We start from the raw sequence: 20360 nt of genomic DNA on the forward strand, positions 1-20360 counted from the left end.
TCGGATGTTACTTCAACAGAACAGATCTAACAGGATGAAAGCTTCAATATGCAGAAATCTGTTTGTGCCTCTACTGCTCGAAGCACGGCCAGTGATGAAGAGTGATCGAACTCGCTTTTAAGCCGATATCGTAAACACGAGCTTTGGGAAGGTCTCTTCTCTTATCCCAGTCTGAGAGTATTAGATCAGACCCGCACCATCTGGCCGGCCCCAGTGATCGCCCAATTACAGTGATCCACATGACCGAGTGTGTCACATTCATCTCGCCGCCGCTGAACACACAGCGCAGCAGGACTGAAAGGACATGCAGGATAACAGCTAGTTAAAAACAAACCTATGCCGCGTGAGGATAAACACTGAGGTCAAGAATTTAATCAGATTTTTTTTTTTCTTTCGAGAAATACCAAGTGATTTGAAGCACAAGCTGCACAAGAAGAGTTTCTATATAAACAACTCGGCTATGCCTGTAAACAAGAGACACATATTCAGTCATTTACACATTGCATGTTTCAAGCAATGCGTTAGTTTGGTTGTCTGTTCAGGAAAATGTCTTTAAAAATAACAGGAATAAAGACAACAACTACTTCAAAAAGCCTTCAGTTTCACCAGTAATATTGTAATCAAAGAGTCCTGCTGTGCTTTGTGGTTGAAACATGCTATCTTAAATCTCAAGAGCCACAGAGTTTTGCTGCATCAGCAGCTGGAAGATGTGGCGAACAGAGTTCAAATGTGGGGCAAGTCACATTTTATACACCAACATTCAACCTTCATACATGAATGATGGACAGATGGTTGATTTTGAGCTAAATGATTTTGGTGAAAAGTACATTGATGAAGTTTTAGAGAGTGGAAAGGCTACAATTAGTTAAACTTGTCCACAAAAAAAAAAAAGAGACAAGAACCACATTGAAAAAAAAGACGGGAGAAGGCATCATGTTGATTAAATGAATCAGATTTAGGGCTGGGCAATAAGACCAAAACTCAGTATTCAAACTCTTAAACGTAAAGGTACGTCAGGTATCTCTAGTGATAGTGAAAATGTACATGTAGGTGTGGAATATGCTTTGAAAACATGTCAATACTTAATTACATGTTAATTATAAAGACTGATATGAAGCAGTGTATCACTGTTTGTGTTGATGTCCATATTTATATTTGGTATATTACCCAGCTCCTGTTCATCTACCAAACCATATTAGGTGAAAACAAGATGGTCATAAAGGGTTTTCACCACCACCACCACCACCACCACCACGGGAACACAGGAGCTTGACTTACCTTGAAACTTGCCGAGCTCTTCTGCAGGAGGAAAGGTCAAAAGAGAAGACAGAAGCAACCGTCAATCATGCAAAGCAGTGCGCGACCAGCATGTAGCCAGGTGATAATGTGACAGCCGTGTGTGTTGAACAGAAAAAAAAAAAAAAAAAATGACGGGGTTGCAATATCAGCAGACACCAAGAAAAAAAAAAGGCCGAGCTGTGTCATCTGATCAAACTGCAGAAGTTGCAGGATGAACTGCAGAAGTTTCTTTCCATGCTATTATGAGTATTTGAATTCACATATGTTATTTCAACACTGTTCCAGTAGTTTTAGATTGCTAAGTCAAACAACTTAGAATAAGCAGGCGTTTCCGCAGTGCTCAGGGCTGTTTCAGCTTGCATGCACAGAGAGAAAATACTCTTTAAATACAGAACCAGTTGCTTGATCTTCCTCTGATTTTAGTCAAATTTGTGTTGAAGCACGAACTGGTCTTTTACCCTCTTCAAGTGTCAAACATTTGCGTGCTATTTTCAGCCGAGAGACAACACAAAAGCAAAACCACCGCTAACAACAGCCTCTTCCACCCCAACACCAGGGGGAGGTGTCTTTCTGTGTAAAAGCCCTCGTCCTCTCATGGACTGTTTCCACTTACCAAGATATTTGGCCTTCTCCTCCCGGCGCTCCTTTGCAAGCTTCTGTCGCTCCTCTGATTTTATGATGTCTGGGAAGAGAAGGACGGACGGAGAAGAGAAAGAGAACGTGAACAAGAATTGTAAACTCAGATCATATCACATGTTTTCTTTGATATCTTAAAAGTGTTATGAGAACCCTGAATGACAAGAACAAGAAAACTGGAGTTGAAACTGATCTTTTTCATTTTAATTAATTGTCACAAAGTCAGATACAAGACAAGCTTGCACAAGAATACACAATCATGATTTTGTCATTGTGTCATTCATACTATATTACTATAGCGCCTACAAGTGTAAAATGAACGCAAACATATTTGTTAGCCTGAGCTACTCCTGCAGCATGTATACAGTGAGAACTGGAATGGGCCGCACGGGAGCTTCACACCAAATCTCGAGCAGGAAATGAGTTAGTTAGCACGTAAAGATGCAAACGGGACCTCAAACGGGACCGCAAACTCCACCCCCTCCACTCTCTGCATTTTGGACATACAGGCTGAAGAAGTGCATCTGGCCACCTGGCAGCACAGACATCCACTCTTGGTGCATTCATATCAAAGACAAGCGTAATTAAAAGGTTTAGCCGAGCTACAACACCCATAGCACAACTAAGCTGTGCATGCAATATGAGCATATGTTTTGATAAGATTTTAATCTTCTAAATGAAAAACTATAATCTGATGATCATCGTAAACAGGATTTATTATTTTGCATTATGACATCAGACAGGTAGACTAATGAACGGATGACTGTCTCTGCACTTCTGGACATTTTGAGAACGTTTCAGAGTGACGCTCATCTGATCTCTGGTGTTCAAGCAGAATTCAACATTTCATGAGAACCTCTCGCTGTGAAAGGTTAAAAACTAGATATTTTGTTGTCTTTTACAAGTCTATATGAATGTGTTACCTGTTGAATACATTTTTATAAATAAATGACTAAAAATAAAAAAAATACAAATAAGAACAGACATTAAATTTCAGCACAATGCAGCCAAATTTGGAAAAATGAAATAGACTATATCACTTAACTAAACAATTATTCCATTCATTTAACATAACATTATGAAAAGGTATAATGTACAAAATTACACAAGATTTGACAAATTCTTTATTCTGCAAGTTAAAGTCATAATTTTATGAGATAGCATTTTAAAATTCAACAGTAATAGAAACAGATTTACATTATTATGTGTCACTCGTTTATCTTTTTTTTTTTTTTTACATTTACTTAATTACGAATACAATTTAGATGTTTGCAAAAACCTGCCTACAGTAATCTAAAGTAAGGCTGAAAACAATGGAAAATAGTTTAAATTTGACAGTCATTGTTCAAACAATTTAATCAGTGACAATGAACACCAAATTAATGTTTTGACATTTTGCAGAAAATACACATTATATTAATTTTCTGATAGCCATGAAATAGCATTAATTGCCTCAGCTGAGAGAGGTTGGGAATGCAGTTGCTATTTTAAAAACTGACCCGAGGTCATGGTGACGCACCTGCACCCAATTAACAAACATACGAATAAATGTTTCCCTTCACTGGGTTTGACTCAACATGGTGAAGGCTCTGAAAGCTGAAACGTTAAGAATGACGGTAGACTCTGACAGGGAAACGTTTTCACAGTACACATTGTTTTCAGCTGCAGACTGAGTATCCTATAGGGGAATTAATACAGATCATATTCTTTTAGATTAAGAAAATCAAAGAAAAAAAAAAGGAAAATTCTGCACACAAGCCAATTTTCACACAATGAAATCTGCAGCATGTGGCAGGCACATTGAGTTTCCTGCGTGATTTGGAAGTGGGTGTATTTTTGACTCTGTTCTGTTATGGCTTGAGGGGGAACATTATGCACACTGTGTTTTCCCTCTGTTAAAGTTCTGATGTATGCTCAGACATACGGTTCCTTCAAGATACTACAGGGGAAGCAGAGATGTGTAGTATAAGTGGAAAATGTTTGACATCATTTGAAGGATTCAAACTACATCCTTTCTTAAAAGCTAAAGCGACTTCACTAGAAAAATCCTTAAAGAATCTCAATGAAATAGTTTACAACTACCTCCTGAGAGATTACTGAATTTAGTCAATGAGTAGAATTCGGTCAGTGAGTACCATCTATCTGTTCATATTCTCCAGACACATAGAACTAGTCTCCTGTAATTCCTCCCGCTATCCTGGGGAGACCCCAGGTTGTTCCCAAACCAAACAAGAGATAGCATCTCTCCTGCGAGTTCGGGACTCACCCTAGCCCCCGCTCCCAGTTGGGTGTGCCTGGAACACCTCTAATGGGAGGTGACAGGGCGGCAGAACCGATCAAAATCGATTTCCAGTCTCTTCTGGATGGTCACACTCACCACTTTAGCATTAAGTGTGAAGCCTTCCACACAGCAAGGAAAACTAATTTTAATTTTATCCACTTGCTTTTGGGTGAGAATGCAGATGTAGACCAACCAGTACATAGAGAGTTTCTGCCTTGCAGTTCAGCTCTCTCTTCACCACAACAGTCCAGTACAGTGACTCCATTACTGCAGCTGTCCACATCTGCAGCTGATCTTACAATCCCCGATCAATCACTCATGGCCCCATGACCCCGAGATCCTTTAACACCTCCACCTGGCAAGACACATTGATTTTTTTTTTAATAATGAAAGAAAGTCAATCTTTTAAGGCTGCTCATTTTTACAGGATCACTACAGCAAGTCTTTCCTCAGCAGTTATCATGCCGGCCGCCCTTCATGCCACAAGTGGGATGTGAATCTCGGTCTGCAGCACCAAAGATCAACATTTATTCACTGTGCTGCCAGAGAAAAAATAAAGAAAAGGTAAGAATCTGTTTTCCAAAAAAGCACTGGCCAAGAATGGTAGCAGAACATTGTTTCAAGATATTCCAAAACAACAGTTATCAAAGCACAACTACCACTTCCAGCAGAAATAAATAATGAAAGCAGGATCTAAAGAAAAAACACACAAAAAAACCCCCCACATAAACTAGTTAACTACAACATCATCAATTCAAACTTTTTACAACCAGATTTTTATTGTCTAGAATCGGAGCTGCATTTTTTTGTTGTTTTTGAAAGGACATTGCATTTTTTACACCTAAAATACAAAGTCCAAATAAACACTTCTAAAATGTGGAGCCCTACCCAGCATCGTGAATATACCACTATAAACAGCATGCAGGGACCCACTGACAGACAGCAGTCATGATGTGTCTTTAATCACATCATCCCCCGCGATCTTCTCAGTCCAGATGTTCAATATCAAACACAAAGGAGCTCGTCATTCGGCAGCATCTAACAGGGAGGCGAGAAAACAATCTGCCATGCAGCCTCCTCCAAGAACAACCCCTGACCTACTTTGATATTTATAGGCTGATTGAAAGGCCATGTGCACGTTCTCAGCCAGTGTGATATGCTGCAGTTCAAAATTCACCTCCATGTTCATCAGAACATCGCATGCACGGAGCTCGCCGCACAGAGACGGGCCGACCGAGACAAAGCTGCGCCGGGCAGCATCTGGAGCACACGTGTCCTCCTAAAAATGTCAGCGCTGGCATTCGTTTGCCACTAAATGAGGGTACAAATGGCGTAGCGCTGCTCATGGTGGTAGGAAAGTCAAGGGAACACTAAAGAGACGCAGAGGAATTCTACACTGCTAACCCGACCTCTGTGACTATTTAAAATACAATGTGGCTCCTTCAATCTAAACAGGCGATCTCTGACGCCACCTACACAGGAAGGTCTGAGGAGAAGTGAAGCAAATCAGTGCTGTCATGGGAAAATGTCTGAGAAGCGACAAAATATCGGCCGGCGAGCACAGAGTCCCAGCTGGACGACGAGCCTCACTGTCTCACGTTACTCATGAATCAAGTCCCAGAGTGCATCCCTCTTTATCGCATCCTTCTGGGTGTAGTACAGTATAAGTCATATCATAATGAGCTTTTTACAGTGAGAAAATAACATTATTTTACAAAGAATCGCACGGCCAGAGGCAGCTGAAGAGGAGAGATTGAAGTCAATCAGCAACTCATTTGCAGCGTTTCACTTCTTGGTGCTGTCATTGGTGATGATTTTTGACTGAGTCGTTTGATTTATGATAAAGGTTCATCTCAAAAAATCTGGATACAAATGGGTGAAAAAAAAATGCTTTTCATCATTTGATGTAAACTGTAATTTCCATACATCTTAGATGTTTGTGATATTTCTGGTTACAGCTGCACTGTTGCAATTTGAAGATCAGTTTTTAGAGGGGTCCAGCTTTATCCTCATCACCTTATAAAATAAAGGAATTAGGTCTGTAGTCTCAGCAAAAGGATTAATGGCTAAGGAATAAAGAGGGGAAAGAAAAGAGGCTTAGACTCTAAAAACCCTCAAACATTTTCCTTAAGAGTTTGCATGTGCTGATAGTCAGTGACAGCAATAGCTTTAAATAGGAGGACTCTAAATGTCTTAGTACAACACTGAAATGGCAGATGTGCTCAAGTTATTTTTTAATTTTAATAAAGGAACATTGCATTAGCTTGATAAGTCATCATCCACCATCTGAACAATAACGCACCAAATATTACAGAGCTGCGTCTTCCGTAATTTAAATCCCCCTGTAACTTGTAAAGCGCAGCCTCAAAGTTTCCCCATAACATCTTGTTCCACTTGCGTATCAGTCGTTTCAGATAACCTGCATCCGCTCTATTGGATTGTACTTCAACCCTGAAAGCATGTGGCCACTGTTCCTCTAATACGACCTCGAGAGGGTTGACTTAACTGCAGCAGAGTGCAGATTTAATTGCACCATTATGAGAGGACTGCCTGAGGTCAGGCCAAATTCTGCCTCCATTACCAAGTTTTAACTTGAGGCAACTCCATCAAAACAGTCATTCTTAAAGAAGTTCAAAGTTTGTTTACCTTTTTTTGACCGGGGAACGGGTGAAGCCGGTGATCCAGGTGATCGCGACATGACATCGGCCTTCGTGGGGGTAGCCAGTCGTCTGTCTGTGGATTTCCTCGCTGGAGACTCCGTCCTTCGGGTGTCATCTGTGGGCACGGGGCTGCTCTCTCCCTCTGGGTCCGGCCTCGTGGGGTCCATGTTTAGAAGTGAGCAGGGAGCTGGTGAACGACACCAGATAAACAGGTAAGTGAGGGAAGGTGGAGGCGGAGGGTAAGTCTAGAGCAGACGTCAACCTGTTCATCTTCATTCCATTCGCCGCGGAGCCTATGAAGAAACTCAACGTGACGTAAACTTCCTCGAGTGATGAGGTGGAGTCTAAAGCTATGGCAAGAATTTAGCTTACGCCGCAACACAGTAACAAAGAACCCAAACACAAACAGTCAAAATGAAACACGACTAAATGTCTCAGTTTCTAACCAGAGCTGAGCAAAACCATTTGCACAGAAATACAAAAGAGATGGTTCTAAGTTTCTGCTGGAAGCTCGACACATAAATACATTTCTGCTCTGTGCAAGCAATTTATTAACAAAGCGGCCTGAGCAAGTGGCGTGAGTCCCTGGCAGTAATTGCTTTTTGGCATTGTGGTCACTGCATTGAGCTGAAATTAATTGCTTGGGAAAACACAGTCAGAGTAAACGCCGACCCGGAGACAGTTAAACTTTTTTTTTTTTTTTTTTTTTTAATGATGAAGAAAAAAATGTAATAATAGCCAATTATAGTTCACCGGTGATCTGTCCTCTGGAAGATTATACCGATGGAAGAATAGCGAGGCCGGCCTTTTAGGAGGGAGGCTTCACTCAAAGCACCATGACTCACTTTTTGGCAGGCAGCTGAGCTTGAATCTCCTACTCAAACATTAGTTCACCCAGGCTTTGACGGCCAAACAAAGACCCTTATGGGAGGGATGCTTGGCTTTGTCCACTCAGCACTGTATCTCCGCGCTCCCCATGGAAGCATGTTGGGGCACCGTTTCTTCTGCATAGTGTCTGAAGGTAAACACTGGGGCAACACGCTGTAAATTATTCAGGCCTTGGCTAAAAACAACACAGACAGTAGGGGGGCCGTCACACTAAAACAGTGAGTGCGCTAAAGATTTACTCTACAAATGCTCCGCCTGTTCATCAGTTTGCATAGAAAAAGCAATAATGAGCAAAGTCGTGTGGTGCAAATTTAAAAAAAAAAAAAAAAAAGAAGTGATGATGGTTTTCTAAGGTTTGCATTTGTATGGGCAGTTCTTAAGTCTGAACAGCTGCTCTCAGATGAGTGAAACTTCCAGTAATATTAAACCCCGCTCAATGGTCTGTATGAATCTCTTTGAGTCAAATAAGCATCTCTCACTGCAACTACTAAAAGCCACCGAGACAATAAGTCCAGAGTGAAGGGCGCCTGAGCTCATCTTGGCACATGGCGGTCCGTGGCATCAGTGCAGGAAATGGAGGCTGTTCCTCATGACCCCGAGTTTGACAAAGCCTGATGGGCACTAAGAGTCTATGAAAGAGTTCAGCTGGGAGACAAGACGTTGTGTTTCCATTGTCAAAGCATGCCACTATTAAATAAGCATTCCCCGGGCGGAGATGTGTGTGACAGAGAGGGGCCATTGTTGTCGTCTCTGCATGGCAACCGGACTGCAGCCAAAACACCGCAATGACAGCAAGAGGGGAAAGCAAGGAGGGGGAGGGACAGTGGCAGTGAGATAAACTGAAGGGGAGAAGGTGAACACTGGAGTCTGCTCTGTGGCAGTTTTGTAAATGAGTGAACAACAAAGTGAAGTAAACTGAAAGCTAAATCATATGCAAAAAGGAAAAAAATAAAAGGTTTACTATCTTGAAAAATGCAACAAGCTACCAGTGGGGTTCACAATTAACTTTATTTTAACTAATTATAGCAAGTTGTTCCTCCTCCAGTAACCTCTGTTATCTGGCTTTGCATGGTTTTTAGTTTTTGAGAAAAAAGAGAGATTTTCATGCAATGTATACACAACCAAACTACAGCTCTTTGCAAACAGTTTGACTTCTCAATTAACTCCCACAACCTGTCACAGGATTTATAATTCGACAGCACGGTCTCTTGCATGCCAGTGGACACAGTGGATAACTCTAATACATAGGAGTAAGTGCAGCTGCGTGGATGCATATCAAGTTGCCTCAGATCCTGTGAGTGCTTTCCCTTCCACCTGGGAGCTGCAGCCACAAAGAAGTGGCTGGCGACACAGCGTGCCGCTGGTCTGGCAATTACTGCGATCCATACTGCCGATGATGAGGAGACTGGGAACCCAAGACACTCCGGTACGTGGGTGGCACTGACAATGAATACAAATGAAACGTGAAGCTCTCAGGAGGAAGAAGAGATGGGAGCCGAGGGAGAGGATCGCTGCTGCAAAGCAAAGGACCACAACAAGGGCTGATTGATGCCACGCCTTGACTGTCTGAGCCGCTGGATGACTAGAAGAGGGAGTATGATTGATGAGTTTATGTGGATTAAAGCATCGCAGGAAAAGGTTAAGTCACAGTTGTTTAGCTGAAAGAAACAATTGTTTCTTGAACATCTTTGCAAGTTGTTTCCTGACAAACAGATTAAATGTGAAAGCCCAAATAAAAAGGGATTTTGAGAAAGAAGTTTTTATCACTCTGTTTGCAAGAAAAGGGCACCTTAAAACTTGAAGTTTCGCTAAAGCTTAGCTGCTTTACTGGGCCTACGGGACTTTTGCCTGACTGACATAGAAATGAGTACAAAACCTTGCCACATATTGACCCCTTTACAGTAAACAAGACGAGGACACGCTAGCTGTGCTTTGAGGAGAACGCTTAAGTAATATTTGCACAGACAGTTGGAAGCAATGACAAAATCCAGGTCACTAATCCAACTCATGAAATGTAATTCTTACTTTCTGCTTGTTCTAAAACACAAAACTAATAACCAAATTACAGAAATTTATATAAGGGATTATCATCCAGGCTCACATAGCAGCCCATCCCTGCTATATTTACACTACAGCGGAGGGAGATTACCTCACGAGGTCACTTCTATCACTCCAGTAACTGCACCCTTGCCATATTTACACTCCCAGCTCCCAGAGGAACTGCACCTGAAGGTGAACTACAGCCAAAAGCCATTAGATCAGTCCCCTGTGACACTGCTTACATTATTCATAATCATAAATCAATGCACATCACCTTCTTCCGAGATGCTGAAGTCTGCACAAAGTCCTGAACATGGAAAAACACTTTGGGCAGTTTATTATTGGAAGACCAGGAACAAAAAACCAGCAGGCAAACATTTGGACAGTATTTCACACACTTGATAAGATCTTACTGAGGTTCAAGGTCCTGATGTTCAGCATCTTAAAATGAGATTTCAATGAGGAGATTATACAATCACTTGGATCACTAACCCTTTTTTGTTAAATAGCAAAAATTTGAAGAATCTTATGGGATTTGAGGTGCTAAAAGGTACAGATGAATCAGATGAATCAAAAATCTTTCAATGGGCTCAGGGTGGTTATAAAGTCAATCAAACCCCAGAGCTACAATATCCTGGTTCAGCTGCTTTGCTCTGCATCCTTCCTGCATTTCAGAGAGGTCAAGGAGACTGAAAAAAAAAACGGGTCAGTTGCAGTTCAGTAATCTGTGGCATGCTGTACATAAACACTGATTGACCATCACACCGGCCCCTCCACCTCCATTCAAGTTGTCCACTCAGTCTCCCTATGCGGCCCCTGCAGCTGCAGGTGTCAAACAGAGCCGGGGGGCAAATAGACGAAGCCATTTACATGCAAAGGTAAAACAATGGATAAGCAAATCAGTGAACGTCAGCAGAAATGGTAAAGAACCCCCTGCAGAAGTGGGTGTATGCATGCATGTGTGAGCACAGTGTGGGAGCAGAGTGGCAGGTTGAGAGTCAGCGTGCAATTAGCACACACTCAGTGTCATTCTCAGCTAGAAACACCCAAACATTCAGTATGCGCCTCTCAAAATGTTTTCAAAAAAACTATTTTACATGCACTCCCAATGCACAATTGCAAGTAAATTAAGACTTTTAGAGTTCGGCTGATGACATTGTGGGTAAAGAGCTGAGTTAAAACTGGGTCAACTGGTAATGCTGCCACGCAAAATGTGATTTAGCAACAATCCAATTTCACAGCATAATACTTTGTTACAGCAGATTTATAAATAGCCACACAGCACTGCCAGTTTCTTCATGTAGTGCCCGCTGCTACTTGGCACACTTCGATAATCACCTCGAGAACAGCAGGGGGAAAATGAACCCTTCTACTTCAACTAATACAAAAAACTATATTGCTTTTTTTCTCCAGTCAAACAATAAGAAGCTAAATGGGATAAGACGTCACACAATAATGAAACGCAGCGGAGATAAGCTAAGCAGTAGTGAAATCCAATAGATACAGCATGTGTGCAATGTAGCTCTGGCTGTTCTTTTTACCTGTCCACCAAGCTCAGGAGGGAACGGTGCATCAGTGTAACAAAAGCATGTGTCCACTGTTGCAGAGCAAAACAGATGACTCACATGGCAGAATCAGCAAACTATGACAACACATACTTATGACAGTGTTTGCTCATTTTAAGCTCAGGGAGGGGTACTTTTAGCTGAGGAGCAGCAGAATGCAGAAAATGTGACACTGTCTCACAAACAACCAAGCAGACACTTCTCTGAAAGCCGACCAGCAAGCTTCAAAATAGAATTTGTTTCTTAACAGTGACCATTCATTGCTGTTCGTTTAACTGCATCCAGAGCTGCCTTCCCCTGGTACAATGCAGAGGAAGAATATAGGGCAAAATATGGAATATTTATGAAGCACAGAGCGTCACTATTCTGCACAACCTTATTCTGCTTAACAGGGAATAGCTATCTCACTAACCGACCACCAGTGAAGCTAACAGCAGGCCTGTAATCTAGACATATCCTACAGAAACACCTGATAAATACAAAGAAAACATCTACGGAGAAATGTAAATAACTCTTGGAAACAGTGAGGAAACTGCTTAGAGACGGCATGTGAAGTTAAAAGGCTGGAAGAGGAAAAGGGCGGCAACGATAGAAAAAAAGGAAAGAAGAGGAGGGACATGGGAAACACACAGAGAATAGTTCTCCATCTCATTTTGGACTGGCCGGGAGACTAATGAACTACCTCACTGCTTACTCCCAACCCATCGCCCCTTCACCCGCTGTGTCCCTCTTGCCTCGAATAGGGTGATGTAAGAGGGCGAGGGGGCCCAGACACACGGGAAGTGCAGTGTAAACAACCAGCGCTGCTGAATCCATGCCAAACCAGGTCCTCTGTGTGTGTGTGTGTGTGTGTGTGTGTGTGTGTGTGTGTGTGTGTGTGTGTGTTTAAAGAGACCACAGCTTTCAGTGCAAACTACAACAGTGTATCTACAACAGACAGCTGCGAATGTAGATGAACATTTAAAAACTTAGAAAAAAAAAAGTTGTATCCTGTAAATTGTTGATAAATGTTCAATGAAAAACTTTGATTGCTTTATTGGGTGTATTGCCATTGATAAATGACAAAAAAAAAAAAAAAAGAAAATCCTCACACTCTGAAGACTAGAAGAAAATACATTTGGATAGTTTCAGATAGGTAACTTGATTCATTTTATCCATTTAACACATATATACCACAACTGAGAAAACTAAGGCTAAATCGTTCCTAAATAAAGCCTGTAAGCAATGCTCCTCCTCAAATAATCAGCATGCTTATGAAAAGAGTATTACACTGCAATTTCCCCAAACATAGGAAGACAATAACAAGCATTTATATCTCAGACAACAAAATGCACAAGAGAACAATTACAAGACAAACCACACATACCGAAAAACATTCTTTTTTTTTTTGCAGAATGTGGTACATTGGATGCAGACTGACATTGTTGCCAGGGTTTCACCCATTTTTGCCACATGAAACCAAAACAGGTTGTGCGTACCAGCCAAAAGATTTGAAGAAACATCAAAAGACAGCAGAAATGCAGTGCATGCCAGTCAATCAGTGAATACTAATGCCTCGGGCAGCGACTGCAACAGCTTTCATTCCATCACCTGGCCTGGGCTGACGACAATGCCAGGCATTTAGTTGCCGCTCGCTCCAGCAGCGGCGTGTGTGCCAAAGCCACCGTGTCGATGAAAGGCTTGGCTGATCTGAACTAGCAGCTACTCTCTGGGCGCCCTGCATCTGCTGCTGCCACCAACATGCTTCCACATAAACTGAGAAGTAACCGACACAGTCTGAGGTAGAGGTAGGAGAGAGTTTTCATAGTATTAGAAGACAAGCAGGACTTTCTCTGCTGCACATGGCTGTTTTCATAACAAAAAAGTAATGTACGCAATTGCTTCTAGCTCTCAATTTGGCATCTGATTTTAGAATCAGTTTTTAGCAACTTGGTTTTCTACCTCTACATCACAGTACAGGACCGATTTAAGGTAAAAATAAAAAGGAAGACCCCATTCATGCAACAACGTTTGCGATGACAAAAGTATTATTTTTTACATTTTCGTAGAAGATTGTCGTTTACATGGCAACAGCTGAAACACTGAAAAAGTATGTAGCTAGCATGTCAAACCAATAGTTGGCACTGTTGGTTCTTTTTGTAAAGAAACCACACACACACACATGCATACAGAAAACAATATGCTATAAACAATAACAATGGTGACTACACAGACGTTTGTATGGACAGACGACCAAGTTGGATTACTCAGGTGACTCGAGTGTCGTTTTCACCCATCTGCATGAAGACGAACGTCAAGCTTTGTCAAGAAGTTCTATCTTGGGATTCATTTTCAAAAAGCTACATTTTCAGTGGCTCCAAGCAGCACTGCTAAAAAGAACCCAAAATGGAACAAAGGTTCTGAGTTTTCACTTCAGACTGCTGACGGGTAAGCAGGACCTCAGTGGTGTCTTCTCTAGACCAGACACTCAGTTAACATTTCACAGTGGGGGTGGGGGTGTGGCTACATTTCAGAATTCTGAGGTGTCTGTTGCTTTGTTTCAGCCTGGTTATTATCGTAAACATTACCTAAAGCAGAAATCAGCCCAAACAGTAATCCTATGACTATTCAACACACAATTACCACCTAGAATTGTTATTAACTGGATTTTTGTCTCCCCACAAAACCTGGATCTTTTTTTGGCAACGTGTTCAATCACAGGTTTGAAAATCACAGAGAAGACAAACATTCATTACCACTGTGTTCACCTAAAAAAAACCCCAGATATCTGAACTTTTTATTACAGTATTATCATTGGTTTAAAGTTTTAGAAAGCAGGCATAAAAACTTGCACTATGGTGGAAGTGTTTCGAGAGGATGTGTATAGAGATTAAGGTGTGTTTACACTATAAGAGGCCTGGCCTTTAGCTGAACAGGGACCGGGGATCTAACATTAGCAAATAGGTCAGGTGACTGGGGCTGTCAGACGAGCACAGAGCACAGAGAAGTCACGTCTGGGGTATTTTCAGACCTGTGAAGGTGGTGGGAAGAAACGACACAATCCAGAGCTTTACTTCCCTCTAGTTGCCCTTCCTCTGATATCCTAGGACAGAGAAGGGCGTTTCAGCATGACTGCTAATGAATTTCGGATCCAGCTCTGCAGCATCGGCCTTTTTAATGAGCCTTAATGTCTAGACGTGAAGACACAAAGGCAGTTAGGGAGAGCAAAGTGAGGAGCTGCACATGTGTATTCTGTATGAGTCTGTCAGGCTGCTACAAACAGAAGGACGCAGAATGAAAATCAGCATGTTTGTCTGGATTTCAGTCACTTTCTTCCTGCTCAGATGCAGCAGCTGTGCAGCATCAGGGATCAAACTTTGAGCGAGATTCAATCCAATCAAGTTTATTTGACTTTTTTTGCACTTTATGGAAGAATGTTCATGGTTTGCACATGACATGAAGCACTTTAATTCCTTCGGTGCTGTGTGCATGTGAATTTTACAGAATCATTTGCTGACTTGCAAAAAAATGAACGGCAGATTAGTTCAGTTTTGCATCAAAACAAGTTTAATCGAAATACAATAAAAGATGTCTGACAGGTCCTCAAACATAGCTCCTTTATTCCATGGAAAAATTCAGAACCACTCTCATGGAATTTCACCTAACTGGAGTGAAAATGATTACACCCCGCACCAAAAACAAACACCACTTTTCACGTCTATAAATCACCAAATAAGCATGGGCTTTGACACTGCTTTTACATCAAAGTAACCCACAGCTGGTCTGGGGCAAGTGATATCTCTCTGAATGAGAGCACAGCATAGCATATCAAAGGGTTTTGTTATAAAGGAGAAGAGCAAAGGCGTTAAAGAGAAGAAGACGGGTTAAACATCACAGAGCAGAATCAAAAACAACCTTCAAAAGCCACACAAGTTGAAGAACCTCATTTTGTGGGAAAATATACTAAAACAGTAGTTCCTGGCTCACGTTTCACACGTGAATAAAAGCGGGTGGAATGGGGTGAATCAACGTCAGTGAATTATCCCAACACAATCTATTTAGTTGTTGGCCGGCATTAAATAAACATCACCTTTAACAATAAATCTTTCAGTAATACTGACCAAACCTTGCAAGCAAAGTAATCACTTGCATCCATTTACCCAGTCCTCGTGGTGTGTGTGAAGGCCAGTAAACTGAAGGGGTTAGGGTTGTTTCACAGTCTGTTAACCTCTCACTCTTCCTCCATCTATGCATTCAAAGTTCACACTGAAATTGTTTTATCTGGCCACTGTGAAGTTCAGAAGGTCAGTGCAGTTGTGCCTTTGACTCAAAACATTCCCAAAAACAAACATGAACTGTGCCTGTCTGCTCATATTGATCATCTCTTCCAGTATTCCCCACCGCAGGACTGCAGCAGCCGAAAGTCTGAACACTCCGAAGGCTGGTTAATGGGAAAGGCTGTCTACACTGTTTGTCTTTCCAGAGAGCTGGTTTAGAGATCCTCCTCTATTCACTTGTGATTTACACCATCAGGGTGCTGCAGAGTCAACCAGCACTAATGTTATTCTCTACTATAGGTCGATGGCCAGGGAAAGTGGTACAATTTTCTTTTCCCTATATTTTCACATCTCCAGATCTCAGTCTGTTTAACTGGTTGAATTGTGTACTGTATATTAAGCCAGACCATCTAAGCTAAAGCCAAAATGAAACTCTGGCAACACATTTGACCAAAGATACAAACAAAAACCTGAACATATAGAGATAATCCATGAGCAGTGCACAAATAATGGGCCTTCCTTTCATTGTTTGCAGAGGGGATTTAGAAGCAGAGTTGCAGAATACATGCATCCATCAAGTGTCTTGGCAGCGGCACAACTTTTAGCGCTGTAAATTATTGGAATTGTGGCAAAACTGCAACTGTGCAGTTTTTGTTCCAACTTTAAGGTTTAATGGTTTTTATGCACAGTACTGCCCACGATTTTTAAACAAGAGTGGCGGACTGTTTCAAAAGAAGACAGTTCTCAACAAAGGATGTGTTGCTATTTTATATTTATCACATTTCATAATGCAAAATGAATGAAAATCAGTATCTCTTTGACCACGCTTTGCATCTCAACTGCATCAAATCTTCTCTGTGAACTTGAAGACAGTCTTTGAAAGTGTTTTGCAGGAAAGTTGTTTCAAAACTATTTCAGAACTGAGCAGAGATCTCATGCTGATTTTAGGCTGACTCAAATTCTTCCGGCTCCTCATGTAATCCCAAACATACTCCATGAATGTAAGTTCAGGACCGTGTGGATGGATGCCATACCAATAACTTCAAGGGCTCCTTTTAAGTCTCAATACCCAAAGGCAGTGTTTAATGACAGTGGTTAGATGACCATTGTCTTCTGCTGAGGAGTAAATCTGGAACAAATCATGTTTTCTTGTCAGTATTGCATGAAGGAGAAGGAGAATCTCATACCAAAAACTTTAACACAGTACTTTTTGCTGGACTCTTTAGGATGACGGGTGTCTTCAAAACACCATAGAATTTTCGTAACCAAAATTATGTTTTGCAAAACATGAGCTTTCCTTGAATCAGCAACTCCGACTGAGTTTGCATCTCAGTTACAAATTCAGAGTGACTGGGCTTAGAGTTCTAATGTGTCAGTGCCTTAGAACAGAACTGTAGCTTCAAAAGCAGACCTCACTTCCACAGCACTGGCATGACATCAGTCAGCTCTTTGTGACTCAGATGTTTGTCATCTTTTTCCTTTTCTCCCGCAAACTTCATACTGGGCAAATGCGCAAAATGTAGGCTTTGGACAAATCTGAGTTTTTGGAACCTGGCAGCTTTTCTTACATCAATTGCTTTTTATGAAATAGCTTGAGAGAAATAATCAGTAATCAGCTGGTTTTATGCTTTTTTAGCAATGTATGCAATCAAGTCAATTCTTTGAAAAAAAAAGTCAGTTCAGCTTTATGTGCTTTTTTAAATCAATTATTCAGATTGGACAGCATGTGTAGATGGTAATGCCGCAGTTGTCTTAACCGCTGGCAAAATATATTCAGATTTCCTGTACCAGTGCATAAATGATTAAGTTTTTTCTTCCATACCTACAGTAATACACAACCTTCAGCTTGAAATGTAAGGTAAGAGTCATGTGTATGCAGTAGCACTGCATCATGCAATAAGATTGCAATTTTCACAAAGAGGACGTGATGTTGCCGTAGTTCAAAGAACTGGTTCCACATGTGGCCAACATATCTGAAGCATCTCCTCCTGACACACTCAACCAACAAAATGCCAGCAATCAACTCTGCATCAAGGCAAAGATTCAACGCTTTTGGCACTGCAATCCATTATTAGGCCATGAATCTAGGAAAGCCCATGGGATTTCTGCCTACTGGAAATATAAAAAGATACTAAAAGCAACTCCGAAAATGGGACTCGGTCACCCGCATTCTCCTGATTACATAACCACTGTAGCTGAAAATTCATTGCTGACTGATCCTTTTCACTACAGAGTTGACAGCCAAAGCTGGTGAATTCTCTCTTATTACACAATAGACAAGGACAACACTGTGATCTGCCATCCCGTCAGTCCGATGAGCATTTCTCTTCTTCACTTTAGCTGTGCGGAAGAAACTCTCCTTTTTATTCTCCTATATCTGGTTAATTCAGAGAGAATCTTTCTGATATGGAATGATGATTGCTAATGAATGTGTAAAGAATTCAAGATAATAAAAAAAACAGATTCATTTAATCTCGTCTCAGCTTATTTGTTCAGGTACAGTGATTAAAGAGGACGAGCAGGCAGATCCGACAGTGGCACAACAGCAGAGCTCAGGGAGAAGAAAGCCAAACAGAATGAAAAGAGGGATTAGGAAATCTCCAAAAGTCCTGACAGCTGATTTTCACAATGCTGGATGAAGCTTTCAACAGCTCCAGTCGCAGGGCTGCTCTGCACGCAGGACAGATCAAGTCAGGCTTTCCTCAGCACTTGTATTTGAACAAGAAAGGTGGAGACTTTTCCAGCCAGCCACCCTTTTTTTCAGGTGTATTATTTAACCCAATGATGTTTTGATTGACATTTTGAGGCAAAAATGTATTTAATGAGAGAGCTGTATTCATACAAGTCAATAGGTATTTGGAAGGAGCATTAAATGTTTAAGGAAAAGTTTTGCAAAGAGAAAGAGATGCATTTTTCAAACCAAGAAACTCAAGCATAGAATATATTTCGATGGTAACATTAATATAAATGTTGCACTTTGAAAAATGTTGATGTACTGAATTCCATTACAACAAAGGCTCAAAAGCAGCATTTGATCATTGTTGATTAACAGAGGAAGCAGAACAGTCTGGCTGACACAGTATCACATGAAACAAGACAGGCTACATATTTGTGAATGAGTCAAAGCACATGTGATGACTCTTTTTTCAAACTTCATGTTTATATGTGCTTCATGTTTTTTTTTTTTTTTTTAACATGCCTTAAAAACACAAAAAAAACTAGCCAACACTGCCATAATGAGGGTGGAGCATATCTCTGCTGCCCCAGGAGCCAAAAACAAGCTGATGTCCCTACATGAAGCCTCCTGTCAGCAGGAAGCAACTTTTTTTCTGCTGTTGTCTGAAGGAAGAAATTGCATTGTGTGTCCTCTCTGCTATTTCTAGTCCAGCATGTTTATTAATGACAAAGCTTGACAAGTTTGATGTTACAGAATAGAAAAACAAACATATTTATCACACAGTTTTGTAATTGCACATACAGTATAAATCTGTATTTAAGCCGATCTGGCCAGTGCGGTGTGGACTCTTTATCCTGCACTTCAGCCCTAACTTGATCTCATTAACATTTTCCAGATTTCAGGAGTTTGCTGATGCATCTCTGCACCAGTAGAGCTGCACCTGTGCATAAACTATGCCAATCTAGAAAAAAAAAAAAAAAAAACATCATGTGGTGGAGGAGACAGGAGGGATGCCAGGCCGCCTGTGACTGCATCACGTTAGTAGTGAGCTAAACATAACATAAAGAGGGGGATGGGATGGGATGGGACGAGTGAGATTACCTCATCTAGCGCAAATTGTGTTATTACAACATTTATAGATGAGCTGTCTGCCATAGAAACGCCATCATACTTTAAAGGGGCAAAAAATAAGCAGCCAGGAGATTATCACACTTGTGTGTTGCATTCTTTTATCAATCAAAACTGCAAATCAATCAATCTCATTTTTTTGTTGCAGGGATTTAAACGTGCCTCGAGGTGTTAATCTGGACAACAACAACAAGCCGAGCGATTGATTTATGGCTCGTCTCTATGCGGACCTCTTAATGGAGTAACAGTCACAATTCTTAACAAATGTGTATCTTTATCCTCATGCAAATAAAACAGGATCTCGGCTCCGAAATCGGCTGTGCAACTGTGTTGCGTTCAAATGACAGAAAAGGATGTGAATGACAAAGCATTGGCGTATTTTTTCCGAACAAGACAGCCTTTTCTATCCTCAAGCACTTACATGTCTTTCCTGGCAGAGCATGTTCCTCCATTCCGGCGGTAATACCCTCGCTTTCTCTTCTTTTGTTCATTCAAAGCAGCGAGTTGGGGCTCTTCCTCTGCAGCAGTGCTCTCATTCCTCAGAATGGGGGGAACTTGGTCGAGCCACTCCACAAAATCCTCCGGAGAGCGTCCGCAGAGGGCAGGAATGGAAGATAAAGAGTAAAAAAAGAACAGAATTCCTGGAGGCACTGGTGGTCGTGTCCACCGCTGAGATGAGGTGAAATAAAATACGGCGTCGGAGGAAAATTTGGAGAGAGAAAGAAAAGGAGGGGGACAAGTTTCTCACTCTCCGACTCACAGCTGATGCTCTGCCTGTGCGGACGATCCCAAACCCGGCTCCACGTCGGACTGTACCATTATCAATCCGGGGGTCAACTACTCAGTATCAAATTATTAATCAAATAAGACAATCATTTAAGCTCAGTTAAAAAGTAAAAAGTGTTTAAAAGTTTGTTTTTAAACGAATAT

At 41.3% G+C, this 20360-nt stretch overlaps 1 protein-coding gene across 3 annotated transcripts in view; it reads right to left on the minus strand.

The window, feature by feature from the left end:
- map7d1a (MAP7 domain containing 1a) overlaps window positions 1-20141 on the minus strand; it is a 38041-nt gene extending 17900 nt beyond the window's left edge. The window contains exons 1-4 of one of the 3 annotated variants that reach the window (XM_030102354.1): window positions 19852-20141; window positions 6863-7063; window positions 1913-1981; window positions 1279-1299 (exon numbers count right to left, since the gene is read on the minus strand). In XM_030102354.1, the coding sequence (XP_029958214.1) occupies window positions 1279-1299; window positions 1913-1981; window positions 6863-7063; window positions 19852-19921 (361 nt within the window). In that variant the 5' untranslated portion in view covers window positions 19922-20141. The remainder of the gene's footprint in view (window positions 1-1278; window positions 1300-1912; window positions 1982-6862; window positions 7064-19851) is intronic. The other 2 variants (XM_030102353.1, XM_030102352.1) reach the window with 2 other exon arrangements.
- Window positions 20142-20360: the final 219 nt, after the last annotated feature.

This window comes from Salarias fasciatus, chromosome 11, assembly GCF_902148845.1.
Source record: "Salarias fasciatus chromosome 11, fSalaFa1.1, whole genome shotgun sequence".
NCBI lineage: Eukaryota > Metazoa > Chordata > Actinopteri > Blenniiformes > Blenniidae > Salarias > Salarias fasciatus.